This window comes from Rhinopithecus roxellana, chromosome 8 (genome assembly GCF_007565055.1).
Source record: "Rhinopithecus roxellana isolate Shanxi Qingling chromosome 8, ASM756505v1, whole genome shotgun sequence".
Lineage (NCBI taxonomy): Eukaryota > Metazoa > Chordata > Mammalia > Primates > Cercopithecidae > Rhinopithecus > Rhinopithecus roxellana.
Window position 1 is genome coordinate 36,298,601 of NC_044556.1, and position 23,085 is coordinate 36,321,685.

General features: G+C 44.5%; 2 protein-coding genes across 6 annotated transcripts; one reads left to right on the forward strand and one right to left on the reverse strand.

Annotated features, from left to right (window-relative positions):
• AP4B1 (adaptor related protein complex 4 subunit beta 1) lies at positions 1–10,209 on the reverse strand. Of its 4 annotated transcripts, none has more exons than XM_030935121.1 (11): positions 10,195–10,209; positions 9,566–9,754; positions 7,600–7,824; positions 6,707–6,837; positions 6,189–6,336; positions 4,865–5,361; positions 3,660–3,743; positions 2,778–2,881; positions 1,204–1,411; positions 705–986; positions 1–438 (listed from the first exon to the last, which is right to left on the reverse strand). In XM_030935121.1, the coding sequence occupies exons 2-11, from the start codon at positions 9,676–9,678 to the stop codon at positions 11–13; spliced, it is 2,220 nt and encodes a 739-aa protein (XP_030790981.1). In that variant the 5' UTR covers positions 9,679–9,754; positions 10,195–10,209; the 3' UTR covers positions 1–10. The 4 variants fall into 4 exon arrangements, with proteins under 4 accessions (XP_030790981.1, XP_010370283.1, XP_010370282.1 ...); XM_010371981.2 differs by lacking the exon at positions 10,195–10,209 and adding an exon at positions 9,993–10,155; XM_010371980.2 differs by lacking the exon at positions 10,195–10,209 and adding an exon at positions 9,903–10,155.
• On the forward strand, positions 10,142–19,620 carry DCLRE1B (DNA cross-link repair 1B). Of its 2 annotated transcripts, XM_010371977.2 has the most exons (4): positions 10,142–10,735; positions 11,935–12,100; positions 12,929–13,111; positions 16,669–19,620. In XM_010371977.2, exons 1-4 carry the CDS (start codon positions 10,547–10,549, stop codon positions 17,727–17,729), a joined length of 1,599 nt encoding a protein of 532 aa, XP_010370279.1. In that variant the 5' UTR covers positions 10,142–10,546; the 3' UTR covers positions 17,730–19,620. The 2 variants fall into 2 exon arrangements, with proteins under 2 accessions (XP_010370279.1, XP_030790983.1); XM_030935123.1 differs by lacking the exon at positions 11,935–12,100 and having other exon boundaries at positions 10,218–10,735; positions 16,669–19,617.
• The last annotated feature ends 3,465 nt before the right edge of the window (positions 19,621–23,085 follow it).

Genomic DNA, 23,085 nt, shown 5'->3' on the forward strand with positions numbered 1-23,085 from the left:
CAAGAATCTGTTATGATTTTATTTCTTCAATTGTTCCAATCACAGTTTCTAATACAGAAATAAAACTATTCAGTGTCTCGGTTCTTGCTTCATTTTGTTTCACAGAGATCTGCATTTCTGAGTTTTCAGGCTCCAATAGCAGTTCTATCAAGAACAAACAACCAGTATCATCCTGGGCACTGAGGTATGCTTTCCATGGCCGAGTCCCAGCCCTACTCATTGCGATGGTCTGGATGTTCACTACTTGAAGAGCCATCTGGAGGGTGTCAGGATGGAATTCTCCCCGCCAAGGCAACACTTGCTGATGAGCAACTTTGAGGCTAAGCCAAGTTTTCTCAAAATACTCAGCAGTAAGCTGGCGATTGGGGACTAGCATGAGGGCTCCAGAATCAGGGAATTCTTGTTCCCTCTCCTTGTTATCTTCAGGAATCAAGGGTCCTAAAAAGAGACAGAAAACTTGTGTGAAAGATACTCTTAATCTGTAGGAGCTAAGTTTTTTACCCAAATTCCCAAATGTACACAATGTGACTTTCATCTTTGGATAAATGGCTGAAATAACCAATGATGAACCTCTTTCTTGTTCACAAATGCTTCAAATTCAGACAACAGTTCTGAGATTTAGTGCTAGGATACTCTACTTTCCACCAATCATTGAAAAGGTAAAGATTTATTATGACAAGATTTAATGTAAGGACTGTTTTTACCTGATGCGGCAAAGGATGAAGTTTTAGGAAGCTCTGGGCCACAACGCTCTGCCCCCTGGCATTTAGAGATAGTTGCCCAGTGGGCTTTGCCATACACTGGCACCAGTGTGTTGAAGTCTGAGGCCCAGCTATTCACAGGTCTTTCTGCCGGATCCTCCAAAAGTCCAAGAGTAGGGTCAGATTTAGGGCTACACAGAATCCGCTTAACTTCATCAATGCCAACTAAGAGGAGGCGATAATAGAAAAGACCTCGGTCCCGTACAGCCATATCTTTTTCTTCCTCTGAGGTAAGACAACAGATTGACCATTAAAAACAAAACCACTTTCCTCCTACTTTTGTGCCAACCATAATAGGAGAAAAAAACGAAGGAGAGAGGAAACTCTAGGAAGCATTAACATTTTCTTCTCGGGTCCGAGACATGACTCACCAAACAATGAAAGCTATTAAGAATCTTTACTATGGGTCACGGCAAGCACTATTTCCTCCTGCAAAACCCACCTATGCAGTAATACAACAAACGTCCCAGCATGTCCTGGCACTCAGCAGGTCGAGAGAGGAAAAGGCGCAGCAAAGCAGTGAGCAGCTCCATCTTAACAGCTGGAAATGTTTCCGACTTCACATTCTCAACAAAGTCCTCTAACACATAAGGAGCATTAGGAATTCTTTCCCCGTGGACACCAAGTAGCCAAATAAGTGCTTGCTTCCCCTAGAGAATAAAGGAATAAGAGCAAGTGCTCAACACTTGACCGTCTAAAATAAAGGAGATAGTAGACAGCCACTGGTTTTGCTTTTGCTTAGTGCCAGCAGAAAAGGCACAATCTTTAGTTTACTTCATTTAATTTACCGATTCCCCTACTATACTATACTCTCTATAACAAATAGGAATGAAATTCTAATACACAAGAGGAAACTCAAAACTTTCATAGCCTATGTTGGATTAAGCAATAAATAAGGTTTCCTCAGGTTTGGGGCCTCTGGCCCTATTGGGGTTTAGTGTTCCAGTGGAAGTTGCCTGAAGAATTTCTCTAAAATTTTCACAGAAGTGGTTACTAACCTAGAGTGCACATCAGATTCATCTGTGAAGCTTCTTAAAAATGTATCTGTCAGCTGGGCACGGTGGCTTGCGCCTGTAATCCCAGCACTTTGGGAGGCCGAGGAGGGTGGATCACCTGAGGTCAGGAATTCGAGACCAGCCTGGCCAACATGGTGAAACCCTGTCTCTATTAAAAATAGAAAAATTAGCCAGGCGTGGTGGTGCACGTGTGTAGTTCCAGCTACTCGGGAGGCTGAGGCAGGAGTATTGCTTGAAACCAGGAGGCAGAAGTTGCAGTGAGCCGAGATGGCGTTACTGCACTCCAGCCTGAGCAACAGAGCTAGACTCTGTCTCAAAAAAAAAAAAAAAAAGTTATCTGTCTAGGTCCACCACCCCTGAATATTTAAGTCAGTAGACCTGTGATTACGTCCAAATCTTTGTAAAAATTTCACAAATGGTTCTAATTCTCATTCTAGCTAAAAACTCCATGGTCTAAATCTCTGACTCAAAACTGTTCAAGACACGCCGGGCGCAGTGGCTTAGGCCTGTAATCCCAGCTCTTTGGGAGGCTGAGGCGGGTGGATCACTTGAGGCTAGAATTCTAGACCAGCCTAGACAACATGGCAAAACTCTATTAAAAATACAAAAATTAGATGGGCGTGGTGGTGCACACCTGTAATCCCAGCTACTCAGGAGGCTGAGGCAGGAGAATCACTTGAGTTTGGGAGGTAGAGGTTGCAGTGGGCCGAGATCGCGCCACTGCACTCCAGCCTGGGCGACTCTATCTCAAGCAAAACAAAACAAAACAAAACTGTTCAAGAGAACAATGGTATCAGAGTTTTGTAATAAAAACCGTCAGATAAATCTTGTTTTTATAATTTATATGCCATCTATATCCAAAAGAGAATCTGAAGTGGCAATCAATTCGAAGAGTGTCCACTTCAAACACAGGGTAGAGAGAATAATTAGATTCCATTTCAAAGGGCAGGGTTTCAAGCATTCTCCCTCTACCTAGAAGTAAAGGAGAATTACAGTCTACCTCACTATCTTGAATGTTCTCCTCACAGCCGGGCAGGGCCTGACACACAGCTTCAGTACACTGAGGACACAACCAAACCAGGTCTCGGAAAGTCTGCACCACCACTACAATACAGGTCAGGGTACAAGAGCACAGGATTAGAGCCTCCAGGTAGGGAGGAATCTTAAGAACAGTCATGTATTCAGACTCATGGTTCTGGCTGGATTTCTATAAAATGGGTTTTAGAGGTGTGGTCAATGGTTATCTAAGAAATGTAATGAAATGAGCAATAATTTATTGAATGTATATTGCTCTTATCAGATTGATGTGAGGATAAATGAACTAATGTATGAAAAAGCACTTTGTAAAATGGAAAGCCATATGCAAATGTGTGTGGGGTAGTATTGCTGTTGAATGAAACACTAAAGACAGTATAAATGGAACCACCAGGCCTGGGAAAATGATAAAGCAAGTGAGGTGCCTAGGGTTCAAACTTGAAGAATACATGCAGGACTGACTCTTGCAGGAACCTAAGTCTGAGTGCCTTCTTAAATTTTGCATCCTAGGCATCTTGCTTGACTTACCCTAGTCCCAACCCTGGAAGCCACTGCCTATGGCATACTGCCATAAAACAAAAGGAGAAGTAAAATTGGTGAAATATCAAGCAAGGTCATCCTAGTAGTCTTCATTGTCTATAGTACAGCCTTATAGACTCAAGACAGCCTAAAGACTCAATATCCTATTAGATCTATAGACCCTATGCTTCTCTAACAGCAACAGATGATGATGCAAGGAAAAGTTCAAATCTCTATATTATCATTCAACAACAACCATGTTTTGAGCAACTACTATAAGCCAGGCACTTGACAAAAAAATCAAAAATCCTAAAAAGGCAAGCATTACCTGTGGTAATGTGCTCTTGTCGAAGACCCAGCAACTCTGTTAGAATCTGAACACATTGATCTGTGTAAGTCCTGGCAATGCCACCTACAAAAGAAGGGAAAGAAGAGAAAACTGCTAAGTGAAATATTAGCACCTCAATCTAAAATCATCTCCCACCAATCAAAGACAAAAGAAACAGAACTATCTAAAAAAAAAAAAAAAAAAAAAAAAAAAAAAAAAAAAATCATTCTTTGATGAACTAAGAATATAAGTTTCCTATAAAGGGAACTTTGGTAAAAATCATTCTTTCTCACTGACTACTAGAAAATTAAAAGCTCATAGCAAAACAATTCCCCATTAAACAAGGCTGAAAACTTATAGTAACAAAGGTATTTACGTGGCAGCCAGATATGAGGCACCCTTTTTGTTGCAGCACACTCGCAAAGGAGTATTTTTGTGGGGGACACTTGACAGCAGTCTCCTAAGGATTTCTAGTCTCCTCTTTGCTCCCTCTTCTCCGCCCCTAAAATAACCATGTTTTATTCCAAATATGAGGGTTCCTCCTCCTCCTATACTTGAAATCTTTCAAAACTTAGCTCAACAGCTGTTTTCAGTTTTTGAGTCACTCCAGCCTTTTAAATTCCAGACAGGGTACTATGAAAAAGTCTGTAAGATTTAGGAATTATTCTGTGTTGGTCTACATTCAGCACAATACATAGCCCATAGTAGAAGCCCAATAAACGACTGGTGGATTAACATAGGACTTTGAGTCAGGAAAGCTGCATTTCAGTCCCATTTCTAAAACTGTATGTCCTTTTGGCAACTTGATCATTGTTTTTGTGTCTGAGTTTCTTCATCTTTAAAATGAAGTTAATGACATTTGTCTACTTTTCCTGACTGTCTCATGAGACTGTGGTAAGATGATGTATAGGAAAGCATTTTGGATACAAGACAACAAAAATTTTAAGTATTGTAGTTTGAGTTACCTGTATTCTCCATACTGGAAGATATGGCAACACCAATCTTGACCAAAAAAAAAAAAAAAAGAAAAAAGAAAAAAAACAACTCACTTCCCCCTTGTTTGTAGTCACTGACCCAATTATTTAGTGCATAGTACTTCGCTTCTGAAGCAAGATTCATGTCCTTTGCTCTCTATGGTTCCTCTAACCACAGCTTTCTTGCTGGCTGGTCTAGATTCTCAAGAAAGAAAAGAAGCAGACACCTACCTATGGCAAAGATGGCAGCCTGTGCAAAGTCCGCAGACACATCCGTGCAGTACCCTCGAAGCTCCTCTAGCACCTGCTGCACATTCTCATCATTCACCAGCTCACACAGCACCTCCACTTTCTGTAGTTTGATGTAGTGGGGCTCCGAGTAGGAGCAAAAAAACTTTTTGTAGTGGCTGCTAAAGTGACCTGGCAAACTATGCAAGATCTGGCGTACATGACAAAGAGCAACAAAACAGAGCTCACGGCTCTCCGAAGAACAGGCAGCTAGCAAAGGTCCCTTGACCCGCACAAGGACATCGGTTTGTACATGGGGAAACTTTTTTGCCAAGATCAGAAAAAGTTTGGTAGCTCCCATCACCACACCTGGGCTACTGCTCTTGAGAAAACTATCCAACAGATTGAGAATGTCAAATAGTTCTTCCTCACTGCGGGGTTGGTAGCGTAGCAGAAAGTTCAATACCTCAGCCTGGCCCCACTGGTCTAGTTTTGACATTCTATCCAAAAAAGAAAACAAAAGAGCTATTTTAGCAACAAAATTAGGGCAATTTCCATGCCACTGCCATATGACCAGTTGGTTGTTCATCATAACAAAGGGAGAATTCTTAAAAATAGGCTGTGCCATAATTAAATCATTCTTTTCATGTACTATTTAAAGTTTACACAAAAAAGGCTTAAAATTCCAAGATGAGCTATTAATACAAATGCACACTTCTAAGACCAAAGACATGATCAGCATACACTGGGTACAGGTTCCCGACATTTTAAGACACTATAAATGGCTTAGTTTGGGGGACGTAATGACTAGAAAAGGGTAGAACCTATTCCCATAGTATATTTCTATTTCCCTATATCAATAAGGGAAACTAAGGCAAATAAAAGAAATTCTCTTAGTGAAATGTGAGGGAGTTAATAGTGGTTAACTGGCTGGGCACAGTGGCTCAGGCCTGTAATCCCAGCACTTTCGGAGGCCGAGGTGGGCAGATCACCTGAGGTCGGAAGTTTGAGACTAGCCTGATCAACATGGAGAAACCCTGTCTCCACTAAAAATACAAAATTAGCCGGGCATGGTGGCGCATGCCTATAATCCCAGCTACTCGGGAGGCTGAAGCAGAAGAATTGCTTAAAGCCAGGAGGTGGAGGCTGCGCTAAGCCGAGATAGTGCCATTGCACTCCGGCTTGGACAACAAGAGCAAAACTCCGTCTCAAATAATAATAATAATGGTTAACTTTCTTTTCTACCTCACATAAGTTGTTCAATACATCAACAAGATCCCACAAGGACGCAGATCTCATAATAAAAAGAGCACTGAAGCATCCAAACCGATTTAAGAGATGGTGAGCAATGGGCTTATTGATGACAACGCCTCCTTCCTGTTTCAGAATTTCCTCTAGAGACCTCAAGCAGTTCACAACTACAATTGGATCCTGGTCACGCAGCAAACTGTATAATTCATTTACCAGGGCACCATCTATAAAAAAGAACAAAGTTCTTAGATAAAGAAGAAAAGCTTCAGAGTAACAGGGATGTAGCCAGAGTAATAGCTCCAAGTAGACAAAGTTGAACTTCTCTGCTACAAAAATGACAAAGGCCATACTAAAGTGCAAGGCAAAAAAAACCTGCCATGTCCAGACTGTTTTAAGCAGCTAATACAAAGGATCTAACTGGGGCCCGAGAGAAAGGACTTCTCATCTCCAGAAGACACCAAGCCCTGCATCCTACTTAAAGAGACATGTATAGAACTGGGGCCACATTATTATTTTCTACCAAAGCTACATAATCTTTTATAAAGTTATACATAATGGAGGCACATTGACCATGATGGATTACACTGAACTTACCTACTTCAGAGTCTCCGTGAAGATTATGCATCTTGGCACATCCAAGGACTGCCACTCTCCTGACATATGAAGCCTTATCCCGCAGACCATTGAGAATAGGCTGTTGTATATACTCCTGCACACCAGGCATCCTAAGCAACACATCCTGGAGTCAGCCAGATTCGGAAATACTAATTTTGACATACATCAGCCCCTGTTCACCTAACAGAGAGTTTAGTAGATGCTACACCCATCAGATCATGAAGAATTGCAGAAAGCCTCTATTAAGCTTAAAAAGCCATAATTTGACGTTTTTGTTTTTCTCTTGTTTTTTTCAAGATGGGGTCTCACTTTGTCACCCAGGCTGCAGTGCAGTGGCCCAATCATAGCTCACCGCTGCCTCTAATTCCTGGGCCCAAGCCATCCTCCTGCCTCAGCCTTCTAGTGGCTGAGACTACAGGTGCATGTCACCATGCCCATTTAATTTTTTGTAGATATAGGGTCTCACCATCTTGCCCAGCTGGTCTCGAATTCCTGAGCTCAAGCAATCTTCCTGTCTCAGCCTCCCAAAGTGCTGGACTATAGGCATGAGCCACTGCGCCCAGCCTAGTTTGACTTTTCATTTGGAATAATGATGCACAGGCAGCAAAAAAATATATACACATAATTGTTTAGAGATATTTAACCAAAATTGAGGACTATTTTACTTAGAGTGAGAATCAAAATCTCCCTCTAATAAAATTATATGATATAGGTTATTAAGCCAAAGCAGTGGCTGAAAATCTAAGTTCAGGGTACGATAATGTTTTCCCCAGTATTAAGGAGCTCAAATAAATTATCCTCTTTAAAAATCTACCCTGTGATCTCTTTAATTCATCAGCCATTTAGGACCAGACAGAGAAGACGGTACTCACCTGAGGCTACACATGCTCCGTAATGCCAGCCCTCGCACCATTGGATTGGGGTCTGAGCAGTCTTTGCACAGCGTATTGATGGCCAGGAGAGCCAGATCTGGTTTCAGGGGAGCATATGTGCACATGTACAGATAAACCAACTTCTTCTGGACAATATCTACAGTGGCACTGGCCTTCACCATTTCCATAAAAACACCAGACATATCCAAGCCCTGAGTCATGTACCTGAAACCAATGCACATGACAGAAAGAAGTAAAATGCAAAATCCCCAACTAACAATGGAGGGAGTTTTACTTACATATCTCCTGGTTACCCAACTAGCTTGTGATCTCTTAGAGGGTAGCGGCCAGGATTACCTTGTCTGTTATATCACACAGTACTTCATACTCTAGGCCTGCAATAAACATTATTCTTCTATTCATTCAACAAACACTTATTATTATTTGTGAGATGGAGTCTTGCTCTGTTACCCAGGCTAGTGTGCAGTGGCACAATCTCGGCTCATTACAACTTCTGCCTCCCAGGTTCAAATGATTCTCCTGCCTCAGACTCCTGAGTAGCTGGGACCACAGGCACATGCCACCACGCTTGGCTAAATTTTTATATTTTTAGTAGAGACGGGGTTTCGCCATGTTGGCCAGGCTGGTCTCGAACTCCTGACTACAGGTGATCCACCCGTCTTGGCTTCCCAAAGTGCTGGGATTACAGGCGTGAGCCACCGTGCCCAGCCTCAACAAACACTTATTGAATCCCTAGTACTTTGGTGAAATTCAACTTTTACATCCAGGGATATGCTCTTGGGACATAATCTTGAAGAAGGCGTGGTCTCAGACCTCTAGGAACTTCAAATCTATTAATGAGCCAGATAAGAATACCGTTAATTATGGTATGATAGATAAGTATTTAAACAGAAGTATTGTACAAGGCGCAGAGGGGATTCAGAGGTCTAACACTGGCAGGAAGTCAGAAAATGTTTCTTCACAGAGGAAGTAACACTTTACCTGAATGAGCAGGAGCTCACTAGACAAATGTAATAGATGTAATAGAAGGTATGAGGTATGTAAACATGAGCAGGAGCGGCATACATTTTTTTGAGTCTGTAAGTAGTTGAATTAACAGCTTGTTCCTTGGGTGCTGTGGTAAGTTTGGACTTCATTGTTTCTCAAACTGGTCTCCTACTGGAATCAGCTCAGATGTTTATTAAAAATACAGATTCCTGGGTTCCCTCCCACCCTACTGAAATCAGAATCAATCCCTGGACTGGATGACAAAAAGCACCCCAAGGGATTTTTGTGCATAGTAAAGTTTGTGAACCACAGCTGTAGGCAAGAGTTATGTGTTCAGATTTGTATAATGGAAAAATTCTGTCTCAAATGAGGCAAGGTGGCCTACTAGTAAGCTGCTGCAATTGCTTTGGTGATGAAGGCCTGGACCAGAACAACAATGCCAATAAACTAGAGAGGGTGGATATTTAAAATCATGAATTCAAACCATCTGACATGAGAAGTGGGGATCGGGTGTCCTCAAGGTTGGCTCCCACGCATAGTCGGCTGCTGGTGGCATTCATCAACACAAATGTAAGCTGAAGAACAGGTTTGAGGAAGACGGAAGAATGTCCGTGCTATTTCGGACATACTTTTGATAAACCATGCACGCGGAAATGCCAGGCAGGCAGTGGGATACGTGGGTCTGAAGCTAAAAAAAAGAAGTCTGTACTAGCTATATTATAGATCCAGGAGTTAGCAGTAATTGTTCAAGCCTGTGATATGGAGGAAACTACCCAGGTGAGTAAAAGATGCTGCAGAGGAGAGACTGAGATGGTACTCCAAAGCAGCAGGACGAAGACCGAACCATATAATTGCCACGTGTGAAAGCTAATTTACCCTTTCAGAGAGACTGGGGCTAGTGAGCCCTGATGGGGACTGCAAAGGGAGCAAACAGCACGCGACGGGAGTTAGGTGATACCTAATCACTCGCTGGATGACATTCCGGTAGCGCAGCCTATCACCTTGAATGTGAGGATTGCACAGAGCCTTCTTCAGCTCCTTCACCACGTCCTCGGACCCAAGGTACGGCATCTTCCTAACAGTCACAGGGCAGCTCCCACATCTCCCACGGTAACTCGTGGGCTCCTTCTCGTCTTGATGTGGGAGCCTGAGTAAAGGAAATATGAGTCAGTGAAAACACTAAAGGCGAAATCTCGCCTCAGGCTCGGCTTCCGTAGGGCCGGCACCCTGGCCCTGACACACTTCCACGCCCTCCGCGACCCCGCGAGCCCCATCCTGGGCTCTTCAGGCCCTACCCTCGCCCGGCAGGCCGTTCACCCCGCCCACAGATCGCTCCCGCTACCACTAGGCCCTCCGCCGGATTTCCAGCGCCGCGTCCGACTGACCGCAGACCCCTCCCTCTCCAGTTCCAGCCTTTCTTGCGCCTTCAAGCCGTTCTCATCGCAGATAGGCCCAATCTTCCTTTCTGCGGAAGTCCCGCCCCCTTGTCAAGAGACCAAACAGAAGCGCGCTGCCGGTATCCCAGCGAGCAAAGGCTGAGCGTGGTCCCGACTCCGACCTTAAGATGCCCTTCCCCCAACCTCTCACCCTCCAGGCGCAGCCGCGCGGCTCCCTCTGGTGGTGCTGTGGCAGGCAATCGGAAATCGGCTACTTCGGCCTGTCTCCTCCCAGCAGCGCGCGCTTTGAGTGCCCGGCTTGGCCTCAGCTCCCGCGCAGTTGGGAGTGTCGAGCGCCCTCCGCTCTTTGGGCTCCCGCCGGTACTGTCACTTCCTTTTTCTGCCCACTCTAGTGACTTATTCCTCTGCTGGGCTCTTTCCCTTAGGGTATCTGGCCCTGTTCTTGCCCAGCATGACTTTTATCTTGGCGCCGTTGTGGAAGCCTCACGCAGGAGCCCTGCCCCGACGGAGAAGATCCCACTGGTGACTCCAACCCTGCCACCATGAATGGGGTCCTGATCCCCCATACGCCCATTGCAGTGGACTTCTGGAGCCTGCGTCGGGCTGGCACCGCACGGCTCTTCTTCTTGTCTCACATGCACTCGGACCACACCGTGGGCCTGTCTAGCACCTGGGCCCGACCCCTCTACTGCTCCCCGATTACAGCCCACCTCTTGCATCGTCACCTACAGGTATGGGGCTGGAGTCAGTCTCCGAGAGCTGGTCCAGGCATCTGGGTTGGGACTTCGACCTGTCATTCTTTGAGTCATAGAATGGGGGCCACGAAGACTGATGCGGAAGTTGTTTGAACCCCAAAATGCATCTTTAACCCAGAATAGGAACGTGGTTTCCAAGTGACCAACTTGAGATATTTAGCTTTAAGTTGAGGAGATATTTTAGTCCAGCCAAGGAAACTATTGCTACCTTTATACATAAGCTAGGCTGGTGTTTCCCAAACTTGCCTTTTTTTTTTTTTTCTGATACGGAGTCTCGCTCTTGTTGCTGCAAGGCTGGAGTGCGGTGGCACGATCTCGGCTCACTACAACCTCCGCCTCCCGGATTCAAGAGATTCTCCTGTCTCAGCCTCCTGAGTAGCTGAGATTACAGGCGCACGCCACCACGCCCAGCTAATTTTTTGTGTTTTTCGTGGAGACGGGGTTTCACCATGTTGGCCAGGCTGTTCTCAAACTCCTGACCTTAAGCGATCCGCCCGCCTCAGCCTCCCCAAGTGCTGGGATTACAAGCGGGAGCTACCACGCCCCGCCTGAACTTGCCTTATCTTAAGAATCCACCTAACGTGCTGGGTGGTTCTCCAGCTGTCTCCCAACCCCACCCTTAAGTCTCCAAGATATTAAGATCAGGAGTAAGTTTGAAAATTGCTGACTAGACTGGTTGCTGAACTCTCCCCCCACCCCACCCAGACGGAGTGTCCCTCTGTTGCCCAGGCTGGAGGGCAGTGGCTCCAACTCGGTTCACTGCAAGCTCCGCCTCCCGGGTTCACGCCATTCTCCTGCCTCAGCCTCCCGAGTACCTGGTACTACAGGCGACCGCCACTTTTTTTCTTTTTTTTTTTTAAGTAGAGATGGGGTTTCACCGTGTTTCCCGATCTCCTGACCTCATGATCCTCCCGCCTCGGCCTCCCAAAATGCTGGGATTACAGGCGTGAGCCACCGCGCCCAGCCAGCTGAACTCTTAATTAAGTTGTACAAAGGGTGGGATGGAGAGTGGAAGGAGGAAGGGCAGATTGCTTGGGAATCCCCATTACAGCTTCCGCGCCCAGTGACTCAGGATTTGGTCAGCCTTCCTGATTCATGTAAGGCATCGTCCCTGACCCCGGGAAGTAACAGGGAGGGGAGTCCGTGGTCACTGGGATGACTAACTGTTTTCTCAGGTGTCTAAGCAATGGATCCAACCCCTGGAGATTGGTGAGAGCCATGTATTACCCCTAGATGAAATTGGACGAGAGACCATGACTGTAACCCTCCTCGATGCCAATCACTGTCCTGGTTCTGTCATGTTTCTCTTTGAAGGATATTTTGGAACCATCCTCTACACAGGTGGGCCTCTCAAGGAATCCCAGTGACTTCTCCAGACTAGATGTTACTTTTTTTTTTTTTTTTTAATGTATAGACTGGGGCTTTGCGATATTGCCCAGGCTGGTCTCAAACTCCTGACCTCAAGTGATCCTCCCGCTTCAGCCTTCCCAGTAGCTAGGATTATCAGCACAAGCCATCACACCTGGCAGACTTTTCTTGAGCAGCCTTAACTCAGTAGAAGTCTGGAGGCGCTGAAGGCCTTCTAACTTCATCACATATGAGCATAGTGACCCTATCTCAACTGATTTCCCACTCTTTTTTTTTTTTTTTTGAAATGGAGTTTCACTCTTGTCACCCAGGCTGGAGTGCAGTGGTGTGATGGTGGTTCACTGCAACCTCCGCCTTCTGGGTTCAAGTGATTCTCTTGCCTCAGCCTCCCAGGTAGCTGGGATTACAGGTGCCCGCCACCACACCCAGCTAATTTTCGTATTTTTAGTAGATACCGGGTTTCACCATGTTGGCCAGGCTGGTCTTGAACTCCTGACCTCAGGTGATCCTCCTGGCTCGGCCTCCCAAAGTGCTGGGATTATAGGTGTGAGTCACTGCGCCCAGCCAATTTCCCACTCTTTAAGGGTCCAAACCTTGTGAAGAGTAATCGAAAAACAGGAGCAGGATGGAGACATTTCAACAAAGAAACCATGCAGCTATACTGCATAGTTCAGTGCCAGGCTACATAATAGTTTTTTCACAGACTAGTAAGCATACCCCCATCTATTGTTGGAGGTAGGAGAGGCTTGTCTTCTGTTTTTTTGTCTCTGACCTTCTGCCCCCATATACATATTCTTCTAGGTGATTTTCGATACACACCATCCATGCTGAAGGAGCCAGCCCTGACACTGGGGAAACAGATCCATACTTTATACCTAGACAACACCAATTGCAACCCAGCCCTGGTTCTTCCTTCCCGACAAGAAGCTGCCCACCAGATTGTCCAGCTCATTCGAAAACACCCACAACATAACATAAAGATTGGTGAGTTGTTTCCTTTCAGTTTCCTGTCACCTGTATATAGTGAACTAGGTTATTTAAGGGTTCTCACTTAAATATCTTTGTGCTTTCATATCTTTGTGCAGTTCTCACTTTCTCCTACACTGACCACCTTATTTAAAATTGCAACCTGGCCAGGTGTGGTGGCTCACACCTATAATCCCAGCACTTTGGGAGGCCAAGACGGGAGGGTCACTTGAGCCAGGTGTTTGAGACCAGCTTGGGCAACATGGCAAGACCCTGTCTCTACAAAAAATTTAAAAATTAGTTGGGCATGGTGGTGCGTGGTGCATGCCTGCGGTCCCAGCTACACAGGAGGCTGAGACAGGAGGATTGCCTGGGTCCACTAGGAGGTCAAGGTTGCAGTGAGCCATGTAAGTGCCATTGCACTCCAGCCTGGATGACAGAGCAAGACCCTGTCTCAATGAATGAATGAATGAATAAAATAAGTAAAACTGCAGCCTGCCCACCATCCCCATTCCCAACTCCTGATCACCTATACCGATTCATTTTTTTCATTTTTTTATAGCACTCATATATTCTATACATTTTTAAATATGCTATTGCTTGTTGCCTATCACCCACTTCCTCTGGCACATACACATAGGCACGTGCGCGCGCGCGCACACACACACACACACACAAGCATAAACTCCTTAAGAGCATCATTGAAAATAGGAAGAGACTTTGTGTGTTTGTGGAACAGAGAGGCAGCAGCCAGTATGACAGGCACACAGTGGGCAAGGAGGCTGGAAAGGCAAGAGGAGCTATAGTGCTCTTAAGCCATTTTGGACTTGATCCTAAACCCAACCAAGAGCTATTGAAGGATTTTAAGTAGAAGAGGGACAATATGCACTCATCACCTTGCAATATATTCTATATGTATTTATTGGACTTTTTATTATCTGACTCCCCCTGCTAGAATGTGAATTTCACTATAGCAGGCTCTTTGTTTTATTATGGGTATATCACTAATGCCTGACACAGAAGCATTCAATATGAATGAATGAAATTTATCAGAACATAGATATTTAAGTGAGCGTTGTGCTTTAAATTAAGTATACTGAAAAAACAGCTATGTGCTTGTTCTACTGATTATAAACAGTATAAAACATTGTCGAGGACTCTTTCTTGGAGTTGCCATTTGGAATAGTTTATGAAAATAAATTTTTGTTTTATAAAATAAATACATGTAATAGATTTGGTTCTAAATTACTTTTTTGGTTGTTTCCAAATTTGTGAGTCTACAAAAGGGCAAAGATTTGCCACCATTATAAATATTTGAAAAGGACATGTCTCAACTCTGAAAGGAGTTTCAAAATGAGACTAAACAAAGGCATTGAAAAAATTATATACCTTCCAGGGTGACTACCAAATTGATTGAGAAATATCCTCTACTCTCAGGATTGCTTGACTACTCATAAAGACCTAACCATTCTCAATATTTAAATGTAGAATTTTCTCAAAGAAGCAAAGCTGGCTAGGAGGATGCTATAGTAAGTCTTGATTAATTTTGCAAACATGTAATAAGCCTCTACCAACTAAGTACCAAGTCTCCAATAGGCAGTGGGGATATAAAGATGAATAAAATGTAGTCTCTGACTTGGAAGGCTCCCAGTCTGGTAGGGAAGGACCTGTGGGGAGGTGGAAGTGGGAATATATATAGAGAGAAGAAAAATCAGCTCCATTTGTGCCCAAGGAGTGAGATTTTGAACCCTAATCAGGAATAAAGTGGATATAAATAATACGTATTTCTTATTAAGGCGTTCACAATCTGGTTGTGGATTTGAAACTTCTTCAGAAAAGGTCTGAGAACAGCTATTAAACATCTTCTATATCTATTACCATAACCATTACCCAAATTAATGTCTCAATTTCTTTCTCTGTAAGTACTATTTGGGCCCTTCAATTGAAACTTCCACTCCAGCTTCTTCTCATCCTGGCAGTCAAATAATATTATTACCATATTTTTCTTTTATTTTTTTTGAGGCGGAGTCTCACTCTGTCGCCCAGGCTGGAGTGCAGTGGCCGGATCTCAGCTCACTGCAAGCTCCGCCTCCCGGGTTCACGCCATTCTCCTGCCTCAGCCTCCCGAGTAGCTGGGACTACAGGCGCCCGCCACCTCGCCCGGCTAGTTTTTTGTATTTTTTTAGTAGAGACAGGGTTTCACCACGTTAGCCAGGATGGTCTCGATCTCCTGACCTCGTGATGCGCCCATCTCGGCCTCCCAAAGTGCTGGGATTACAGGCTTGAGCCACCGTGCCCGGCCCATATTTTTCTTTTTAAAGCTCTGCTCTGAGCATGTTATTCTTATGATTAGAATTAGCCATTTTCCTACTTCATACTCAGTGGCTCCCCTTCATTTACACAATGAAGTCCGAGCTTCTTAGTGGTACATATAAGACCCTCTATTATGTGGCCCTTTCTTGCCTCTCTGGTATCATATCTTACCAATTCCTTCTTTACTTTAGTAACAACAAACTGACCCCTCTTAAAATGTTTTCCACTATACCCTTTCTACCCTTTCCTTGCCAGGTTAAACTTGCCCATCCTTTAAGATTTAGCGTAACTTTCCCTAACTTCATCACCTGTTAGATACAATACTGTATACTTTTTTTTTTTTTTTTTTGAGACGGAGTCTCGCTCTAGCCCGGGCTGGAGTGCAGTGGCCGGATCTCGGCTCACTGCAAGCTCCGCCTCCCGGGTTTATGCCATTCTCCTGCCTCAGCCTCCGGAGTAGCTGGGACTACAGGCGCCCGCCACCTCGCCCGGCTAGTTTTTTTTTGTATTTTGTAGTAGAGACGGGGTTTCACCGTGTTAGCCAGGATGGTCTCGATCTCCTGACCTCGTGATCCGCCCGTCTCGGCCTCCCAAAGTGCTGGGATTACAGGCTTGAGCCACCGCGCCCGGCCCCTTTTTTTTTTTTTTTTTAAAGAGACAGGGTCTCACTCTTGCCTAGGCTGGAGGGTAGTGGCGCAATCATAGCTTACGGCAGTCTGGACCTCCTGGATTCAAGTGATCCTCCTGCCTCAGCCTCCCGTGTAGCAGGAACTATAGGCATGCAGCAACATGCTTATTTGTCTATTTTTGTAGAGACAGGGTCTCGCCAGGTTGCCCAGGTTGGTCTTGAATTCCTGGGCTCATGCAGTCCTCCCGCCTCAGCCTCCTAAAATGGTAGGCTTACAGGTGTGAGCCACAGTGCCTGGCCTGTACACATATCTTTACGTTGCTCTTAACTGTGGTTTTTCTGGGTCTCCTTGTAGATTGTACTTCTTGAGGGCTGACAGCTTTCTTTATTAGTTTTCATAGTGCCTGAAGCTTGCTAGATGCTCTCTTTTGTTGAACTAAATGAATGAGTAGATTCTGTGTCATTCCCCTTCATATATCTTAGCTCAAATGTCACTTCTTCCTTGATATTCTCCCTGGATTTCTCCATGAATTGTATCTATTTTTGTTAAACATTTTGTTGATTTATTAGGATTTTCCAATAGCTTCATTTTCTTCCTTCTCTTACTTTCCCCAATACATTGAACATTATTTAGGACTCTACAGCCTGGGAAAGGAATCACTGCTGGAGCAGCTGGCCCTGGAGTTTCAGACCTGGGTGGTATTGAGTCCTCGGCGCCTGGAATTGGTACAGCTACTGGGCCTGGCAGATGTGTTCACAGTGGAGGAGAAGGCTGGCCGCATCCATGCCGTAGACCATATGGAGATCTGCCATTCCAACATGCTGCGTTGGAACCAGACCCACCCTACCATTGCTATCCTTCCCACAAGCCGAAAAATCCACAGCTCCCATCCTGATATCCACGTCATCCCTTACTCTGACCATTCCTCCTACTCCGAGCTTTGTGCCTTTGTCGCAGCACTGAAGCCTTGCCAGGTGGTGCCCATTGTCAGTCGGCAGCCCTGTGGAGGCTTTCAGGACAGTCTGAGCCCCAGGATCTCCATGCCTTTGATCCCGGACTCTGTACAGCAATACATGAGTTCTTCCTCTAGAAAACCAAGCTTTCTCTGGCTGTTAGAGAGGAGGCTAAAGAGGCCGAGAACCCAGGGTGTTGTGTTTGAATCTCCTGAGGAAAGTGCTGATCAATCTCAAGCTGACAGAGACTCAAAGAAGACCCAGAAAGAGAAACTTTCTCCCTGGCCTGCATACCTTGAAAAGCAGCCTTCCCACCATCCTTTGCAGACCAAGAAGCAGTTGTTCCCAGACCTCTATAGCAAAGAATGGAACGAGGCAGTGCCTTTCTGTGAGTCCCAAAAGAGGGTGACTATGTTGACTGCTCCATTGGGATTTTCAGTGCCCTTAAGGTCTACAGATGAAGAGTTTATCTCTCTAAAAACCAGGGAGGAAATTGGTTTAGGGTCCCCCTTGGTACCCTTGGGAGATGATGATGGAGGTCCAGAAGCCACAGAGAATCAGAATGCCTGGATGGGACATGGTTCTCCCCTGTCCCACAGCAGCAAGGGCACCCCTCTTCTAGCTAGTGAATTCAGGGGTCTAGCACTCAAATACCTTCTGACTCCAGTGAACTTTTTCCAGGCAGGGTATTCTTCCAGGAGCTTTGACCAGCAAGTGGAAAAATACCATAAACCCTGCTGAAGACAGAGTACAGAAGGAAAACATTGAGCCCACACTGCCATTTTGAAGATAGTAACTGATGGCTGGTGGGAAAGAGTTTGTTTTGGGGGCCTGCTTTTCTATCTTTACAAGACTCTTACGGGCCCACCGCGGAGCAGCACTTCCAAAACTTGTTCATTGGGGTCCTCGTGCCTATGGAATCCTTCATTTTATAATTGATTATGTTTAAGAAATACGTTTTGTTTTAAAATCTTTGGAGTATACGTGAGCAAATTAAAATGTCTTTGAAGTCCTACAGTAACTTAATCTGTTTAACCTTGTTTAACCCAGTATTTCTCAAACTTCTGTGAACATGCAATCCTCATATGTGGGTCTGAATCAAAAAGAGTCTGAAACAAAAAGGACCAGGTTATTCCTGTTGCTGTTTTGTGGTGTCATGTGCCATTCTCCATGTCCCCTTCTCCCTCGTCTCAGATCAAAATCTCTAGGGAGTTTATTTTTAAAATTATGAACTATGGTGCTGCATGCTTCAGTCCTGAACATCCCTGACTTGCTGTGACCCTCCATCCAAATAATTTCCTGGCTCTGCCTCTGGGAGGGAACAGGAAGTGATGAAGAGGTCTTGAAACAGTAGTGAAAATTCTACCTGTATGTCCTTCATGAGGATGTGCAGTTAGTATCACTGGGATTCATGTGGAACAGAGCCAGCTGGGGGGCTGGGCAACGCTCTAGCAGTACCTAGAACCCAGCTGAACAACAAGGCTTTGGGTGTGATGGGACTCCCAGACCTGGAGGCCCTATTTGACTGAAGCAGAGTTACAAAAGATCAAATGTGTTGTCAGATATTCCTCCAATTGTTCACATAGCTGGGATATTTGTTGCTCCCCCCACCCCTTGGATTGAGTAGGGAGCCAGAGCACACAGCCTGTTTGTTTTAGTATCCAAGGAAGAGACCAAGGAGCCAGCTGGCTGAAAGGGGTGGGGGTGTACAATCTGCCCTGTCCTTCTGCTCATAACCTGACAAAATGCCAAACTAGTAAGCAGGATAGCTGATACCACAGCTATGAGGGAATAGGCTCTGAGAGGGCACAGACTTGTGGAGCTGGGCATCTGGATCAAAACGGCTTTGGGATGGAACCTCGAGCCCTAGCAATGAAAAAGGTTCCGTTTCTTGTCCAGGGGATTTAAAATTTTGAGTTTTCTGCTTTGAGAGAGAAATAGAGAGTTTAGAAAGCAATTGCTCTTGGGAAAGCTGTACACAGCTCTGTTTTGTCAGTGACCTTTGTTGTAAGTCTACCAGTGTTCTGTTAGGAGCCACAGCAGGTGAGGCATTTGGTGCAGCAGGAAACATGGGCACTGCCTAGGCTCAAATCTGTGTAACCCTGAGCAATTGCTTAAATTGTGGAGCCTAGTTCCTCATCTGTAAAATGGACTTGAGATGCCTACCTCTCAGGATTACTATGGAGATCAAATAATTGGTAAAATTCTCCTAGGTCAATGTCTGCCACAGGATGGGTCTTTCAGATGCTGGTTTTCTTTAGCTTCTGGTTCTTGAAAGAAACTAATCTGTATATAACAAAAGAAACTTTGAAAGTAAAAAAAAATAGAGAAAAAATTTTAATTCGTCATAGATTAATTGATTTGCCTTCTTTTAGTTTTTTTTTCTGTGCATGTAGATGTATTAAATATGTAAATGTTTTTCAAAGTTGGGGATAATACTGTATATAATTTTATAGCCTATATTTTAATTTCTTGATATCTTAAGCATTTCGCTCATTAGATATTATTCAAAAACATCATTTTTAATATTAATATAATACCCTATCATATGAGTATACCTTAACTAAGCCATTCCCATATTCAACATTTTGTGTACTGTTTTTCTAATTACATGTATTACAGTGAACAACCTTATGCATATATTTTGCATTTTTATTAAATTAAATTACTGGAGGTAGATTATAGTTTTAAGTTATTGATACCAATTGTGCTGAATTGCCCTCCAGAAAGGTTTCCTGACCATCTTTTCTGCAGACAGGATAGCATTAAAATACCTTGAAGACTCATTAAGTTTAAATGAGATCACGAGAACGGTACATGTTAACACATGGAAAATCATCTCATGTGTTAACTTAATAAATATTTACTAAACTGTGTGGGCAAATTTAGCCGGACTTCCTCTAGCATCCTCCAGCTGTCTCACTTCTATGTGGCCAAAGGTGGCTGGGAGAGATAAGGTAGTTCTCGGTACAGGGGTCCTCACATTGGCGTTATCTTCTAGCAACAAGGGAGCCCGTCTACTCTTGGCACAAGCTGTGTCACACCTGTTCCTTGAAGTGGGTTCTATATGCATTCACATAGGGGAGGGGAAGCAAAAGACTTTGAGGAATTTAGTTGTTGGCAGCATGTTTGCATTTGTTTGGCTTTTTTTGGGAGACAGATTTTAGCTCTGTCACTCAGGCTGGAGTGCAGTGGCACAGTCACAACTCACTGCAGCCTCGACTTCCCAGGCTCAAGAGATTCTCCCACCTGAGCCTCTTGAGTACCTGGGACTATAGGCATGCACCACCATGCCCAACTAATTTTTTTTTTTTTTTTTAGAGACGAGGTTTCACTGTGTTGCCCAGGCTGGTCTTGGTGTTGAACTCCTGGCCTCAAGTGATCCCCCCTACCTTGGCCTCCCAAAGTGCTGGGATTACAGGCATGAGCCCCTGTGCCCAGCCATGTTTGCATTTTCATAATGGGAAAATTCCATACTATTCTAAAAGAAAAATGTCTGCCTTCTTATACTAGAGATTAGCAGTTATTTGATTTTCCAATAGTCCCTCATATAAAAATGCTGCATTGCATATACTTTACATAGCCAATTTAAATTATTTTTAGGCTCTAAAGATGATCCTATAGATGTATGAAGATCTTGCAATTAGGCTTGAAGGTGCTGGGAAAAAGGAGGTTCCCTAGAGATCCATTAGTTATTTAATGGATGATCTGTGGGAGAACTTGTACTTTTCCATAAGGTGACTGACAGTGGCTTAAGGCCCGTTACACAAAAAAAATCTGCCTGGCTGGCGTTGGGGGACCATCTCTCACTCTTGACCCAGATTGCCCTTTGTGGTAGGAAACAGATGAGTGACTCCACTTGTTCTTCTCTTTTCTTTTCTTTTTTTTTTTGTTTTTTTTGAGAAGTAGTCTCACTCTGTTGCCCAGGCTGGATGCAATGGCACTATCTTAGCTCACCACAACCTCTGCCTCCTGGGTTCAATTATCTTGCCTCAGCCTCCCAAGTAGCTGCTATTACAGGCGTGCACCACCACACCTGGCTAATTTTTGTATTTTTAGTAGAGATGGGGTTTCACCATGTTGGCCAGGCTGGTCTCGAACTCCTGACCTCAGGTGATCTGCCTATCTTGGCCTCCCAAAGTGCAGGGATCACAGGGTGAGCCACTGTGCCTGGCCCAGCCTACATGCATATATTTTCAATGTTACCATCAGTGAGCACCTGTCAGTGTGTTAGCTGCCTCCCACCCCTCATGCTCCTCAGCCACCACCAACCACCACAAGCTGTTTTGTCTTAGATTCATGGTGCTTTCCCCTTTCTCTTCCCCAGGGGATCCCACCTATACCCGAACAGAATGATGCTGCTCTCCCTTATAATCATCTGAGTCTACAGCTCCCTGTGAGGCATTCTCAGAATGGTTAAGCTTGTCTTTATCTTGACCACAATGCTTTCATTTAGCTCTACCCTTCCATCTTGACTGTCTCATTCCTGGGTAACTTTGTCTTCTTTGAACATATCCTTGACCTACTGGATCACAAAAAGCTCCCAGGATTCTGGGCTTGGTTCTTCTTCTGGATAAATAGCTTATTGAATAATCTTTCAATCACACAAAACTTCTGGCTAGCCTTGGGTTCGCCTGTGCCTTACATTATTTACACTATTGTATTATGGCTATCTTACCAGTCCTGTCTCCTCTGGTTAATTTATAACAACTTTGGAAAGTGTGTGATGAAAAATTTGCCCCCTGTGCTGTTCCTTCCTCAATGTGCTCATTGAAATGCGTGTTTTTGAGGAGCTAAGGAAATTGGGTTAAGCTCACTCACCCTACTAATTAGGCTTTGTGGAGACAAAGCACCAGAGCAAGAGCAGATGCCTGCTGTTTAGGGAGTCAGGGATACAAAGTATGGAGAAAACATGTCTTCAGGAGGAAAGGAAAGCTTTGATCAGCTGAATTTCTTCAAATTCCCACCCATCATCCAGGCTCATACCATCTGCTTTCTAATTTCCCTCTCAATGGTGGGATAAAAATCCTTCAATTAACCTCTTACTAAGAACATTTTCTCTGCTCATACACCTTCAAAAACCCAAACTATTCAGAACATTTTAGGTCCACATGATACAAGGCCCAACCTATCCTTCCAGCCTTATCTCCTAGGATTCTCCCAATGTGCAAGACGGTAGGCCATAGTGGAAAAGATGCATTTTCAAGTTAGATGTCTTGGGTTGGAATAGTGATCCTGTGACTTATTCGCTGTGTATATAATCTCTAGCAAACTACTCAGCTTTCCGGCATAAAGTTTCTTTTTGTAGAGTGGGAATAATAATGCCTACCTCATAGGGTTTGGAGGAGAATGAAATAGAATAAAGCAACCAAAGCACTTCACAAGAGTATCCAATACATTAAAAAAAAAAGAAGAAGAAGAAGAAGAAAAGAAAAAGTGTTTGCCTTTGGCTGGGTGCAGTGGCTCACGCCTGTAATCCCAGCACTTTGGGAGGCCAAGGTGGGCGGATCACCTGAGGTCAGGAGTTCAAGACCAGCATGGCCAACATAGTGAAACTCTGTCTCTACTAAAAATACAAAAATTAGCTGAGAGTGGTGGCATGTGCCTGTAGTCCCAGCTACTTGGGAGGCTGAGGCAGGAGAATCGCTTGAACCAGGGAGGCAGAGGTTGCATTGAGCCAAGATCACACCACTGCACTCCAGCCTGGGCAACAGAGCAAGACCCTATCGCAGAAAAAAAAAAATGTTTGACCTTAAACTCCCTGACATACCTTAAATTCTGTTTACAGAGGAGTGACTGACATGTCCAGTGCTTGCTCTGGATAATGCCATTGGCTAATCCTACCTTTCAGGCCCAGAAAAATCTGAGAGATTGGCTAATGAAGGTACTTCCTAGGGGAGAGGTTCCTGGAGTCAAGTCTAACCAAAAGGGCAGTTACCTAAAGCATCCAAGGATGCATTTGTACAGATGGAAAAAGAGTAGGGTGAAATCATGATAAGCTTCAGATGCTATGCTGAGTAGATTTAACTGTAAAATCCTAAGGCAAAGCCAAAACACCTCAAAAGAACAAGTGGTTAATCAGAGGCTCAGAGAATCC

Bases quoted from the DNA above. Each gene is read 5' to 3' on its own strand.
- AP4B1 (XM_030935121.1), bottom strand. From the start codon at position 9,678: ATGCCGTACCTTGGGTCCGAGGACGTGGTGAAGGAGCTGAAGAAGGCT. The intron at 7,825-9,565 runs GTATCACCTAAC...CATTGGTTTCAG, and splicing joins GTCATCCAGCGAGTGATTAG to GTACATGACTCAGGGCTTGG. The intron at 987-1,203 runs GTGGGTTTTGCA...GTCTTACCTCAG, and splicing joins TTTGTTGTATTACTGCATAG to AGGAAGAAAAAGATATGGCT.
- DCLRE1B (XM_010371977.2), top strand. From the start codon at position 10,547: ATGAATGGGGTCCTGATCCCCCATACGCCCATTGCAGTGGACTTCTGG. The intron at 10,736-11,934 runs GTATGGGGCTGG...CTGTTTTCTCAG, and splicing joins TCTTGCATCGTCACCTACAG to GTGTCTAAGCAATGGATCCA. The intron at 12,101-12,928 runs GTGGGCCTCTCA...ATATTCTTCTAG, and splicing joins TGGAACCATCCTCTACACAG to GTGATTTTCGATACACACCA.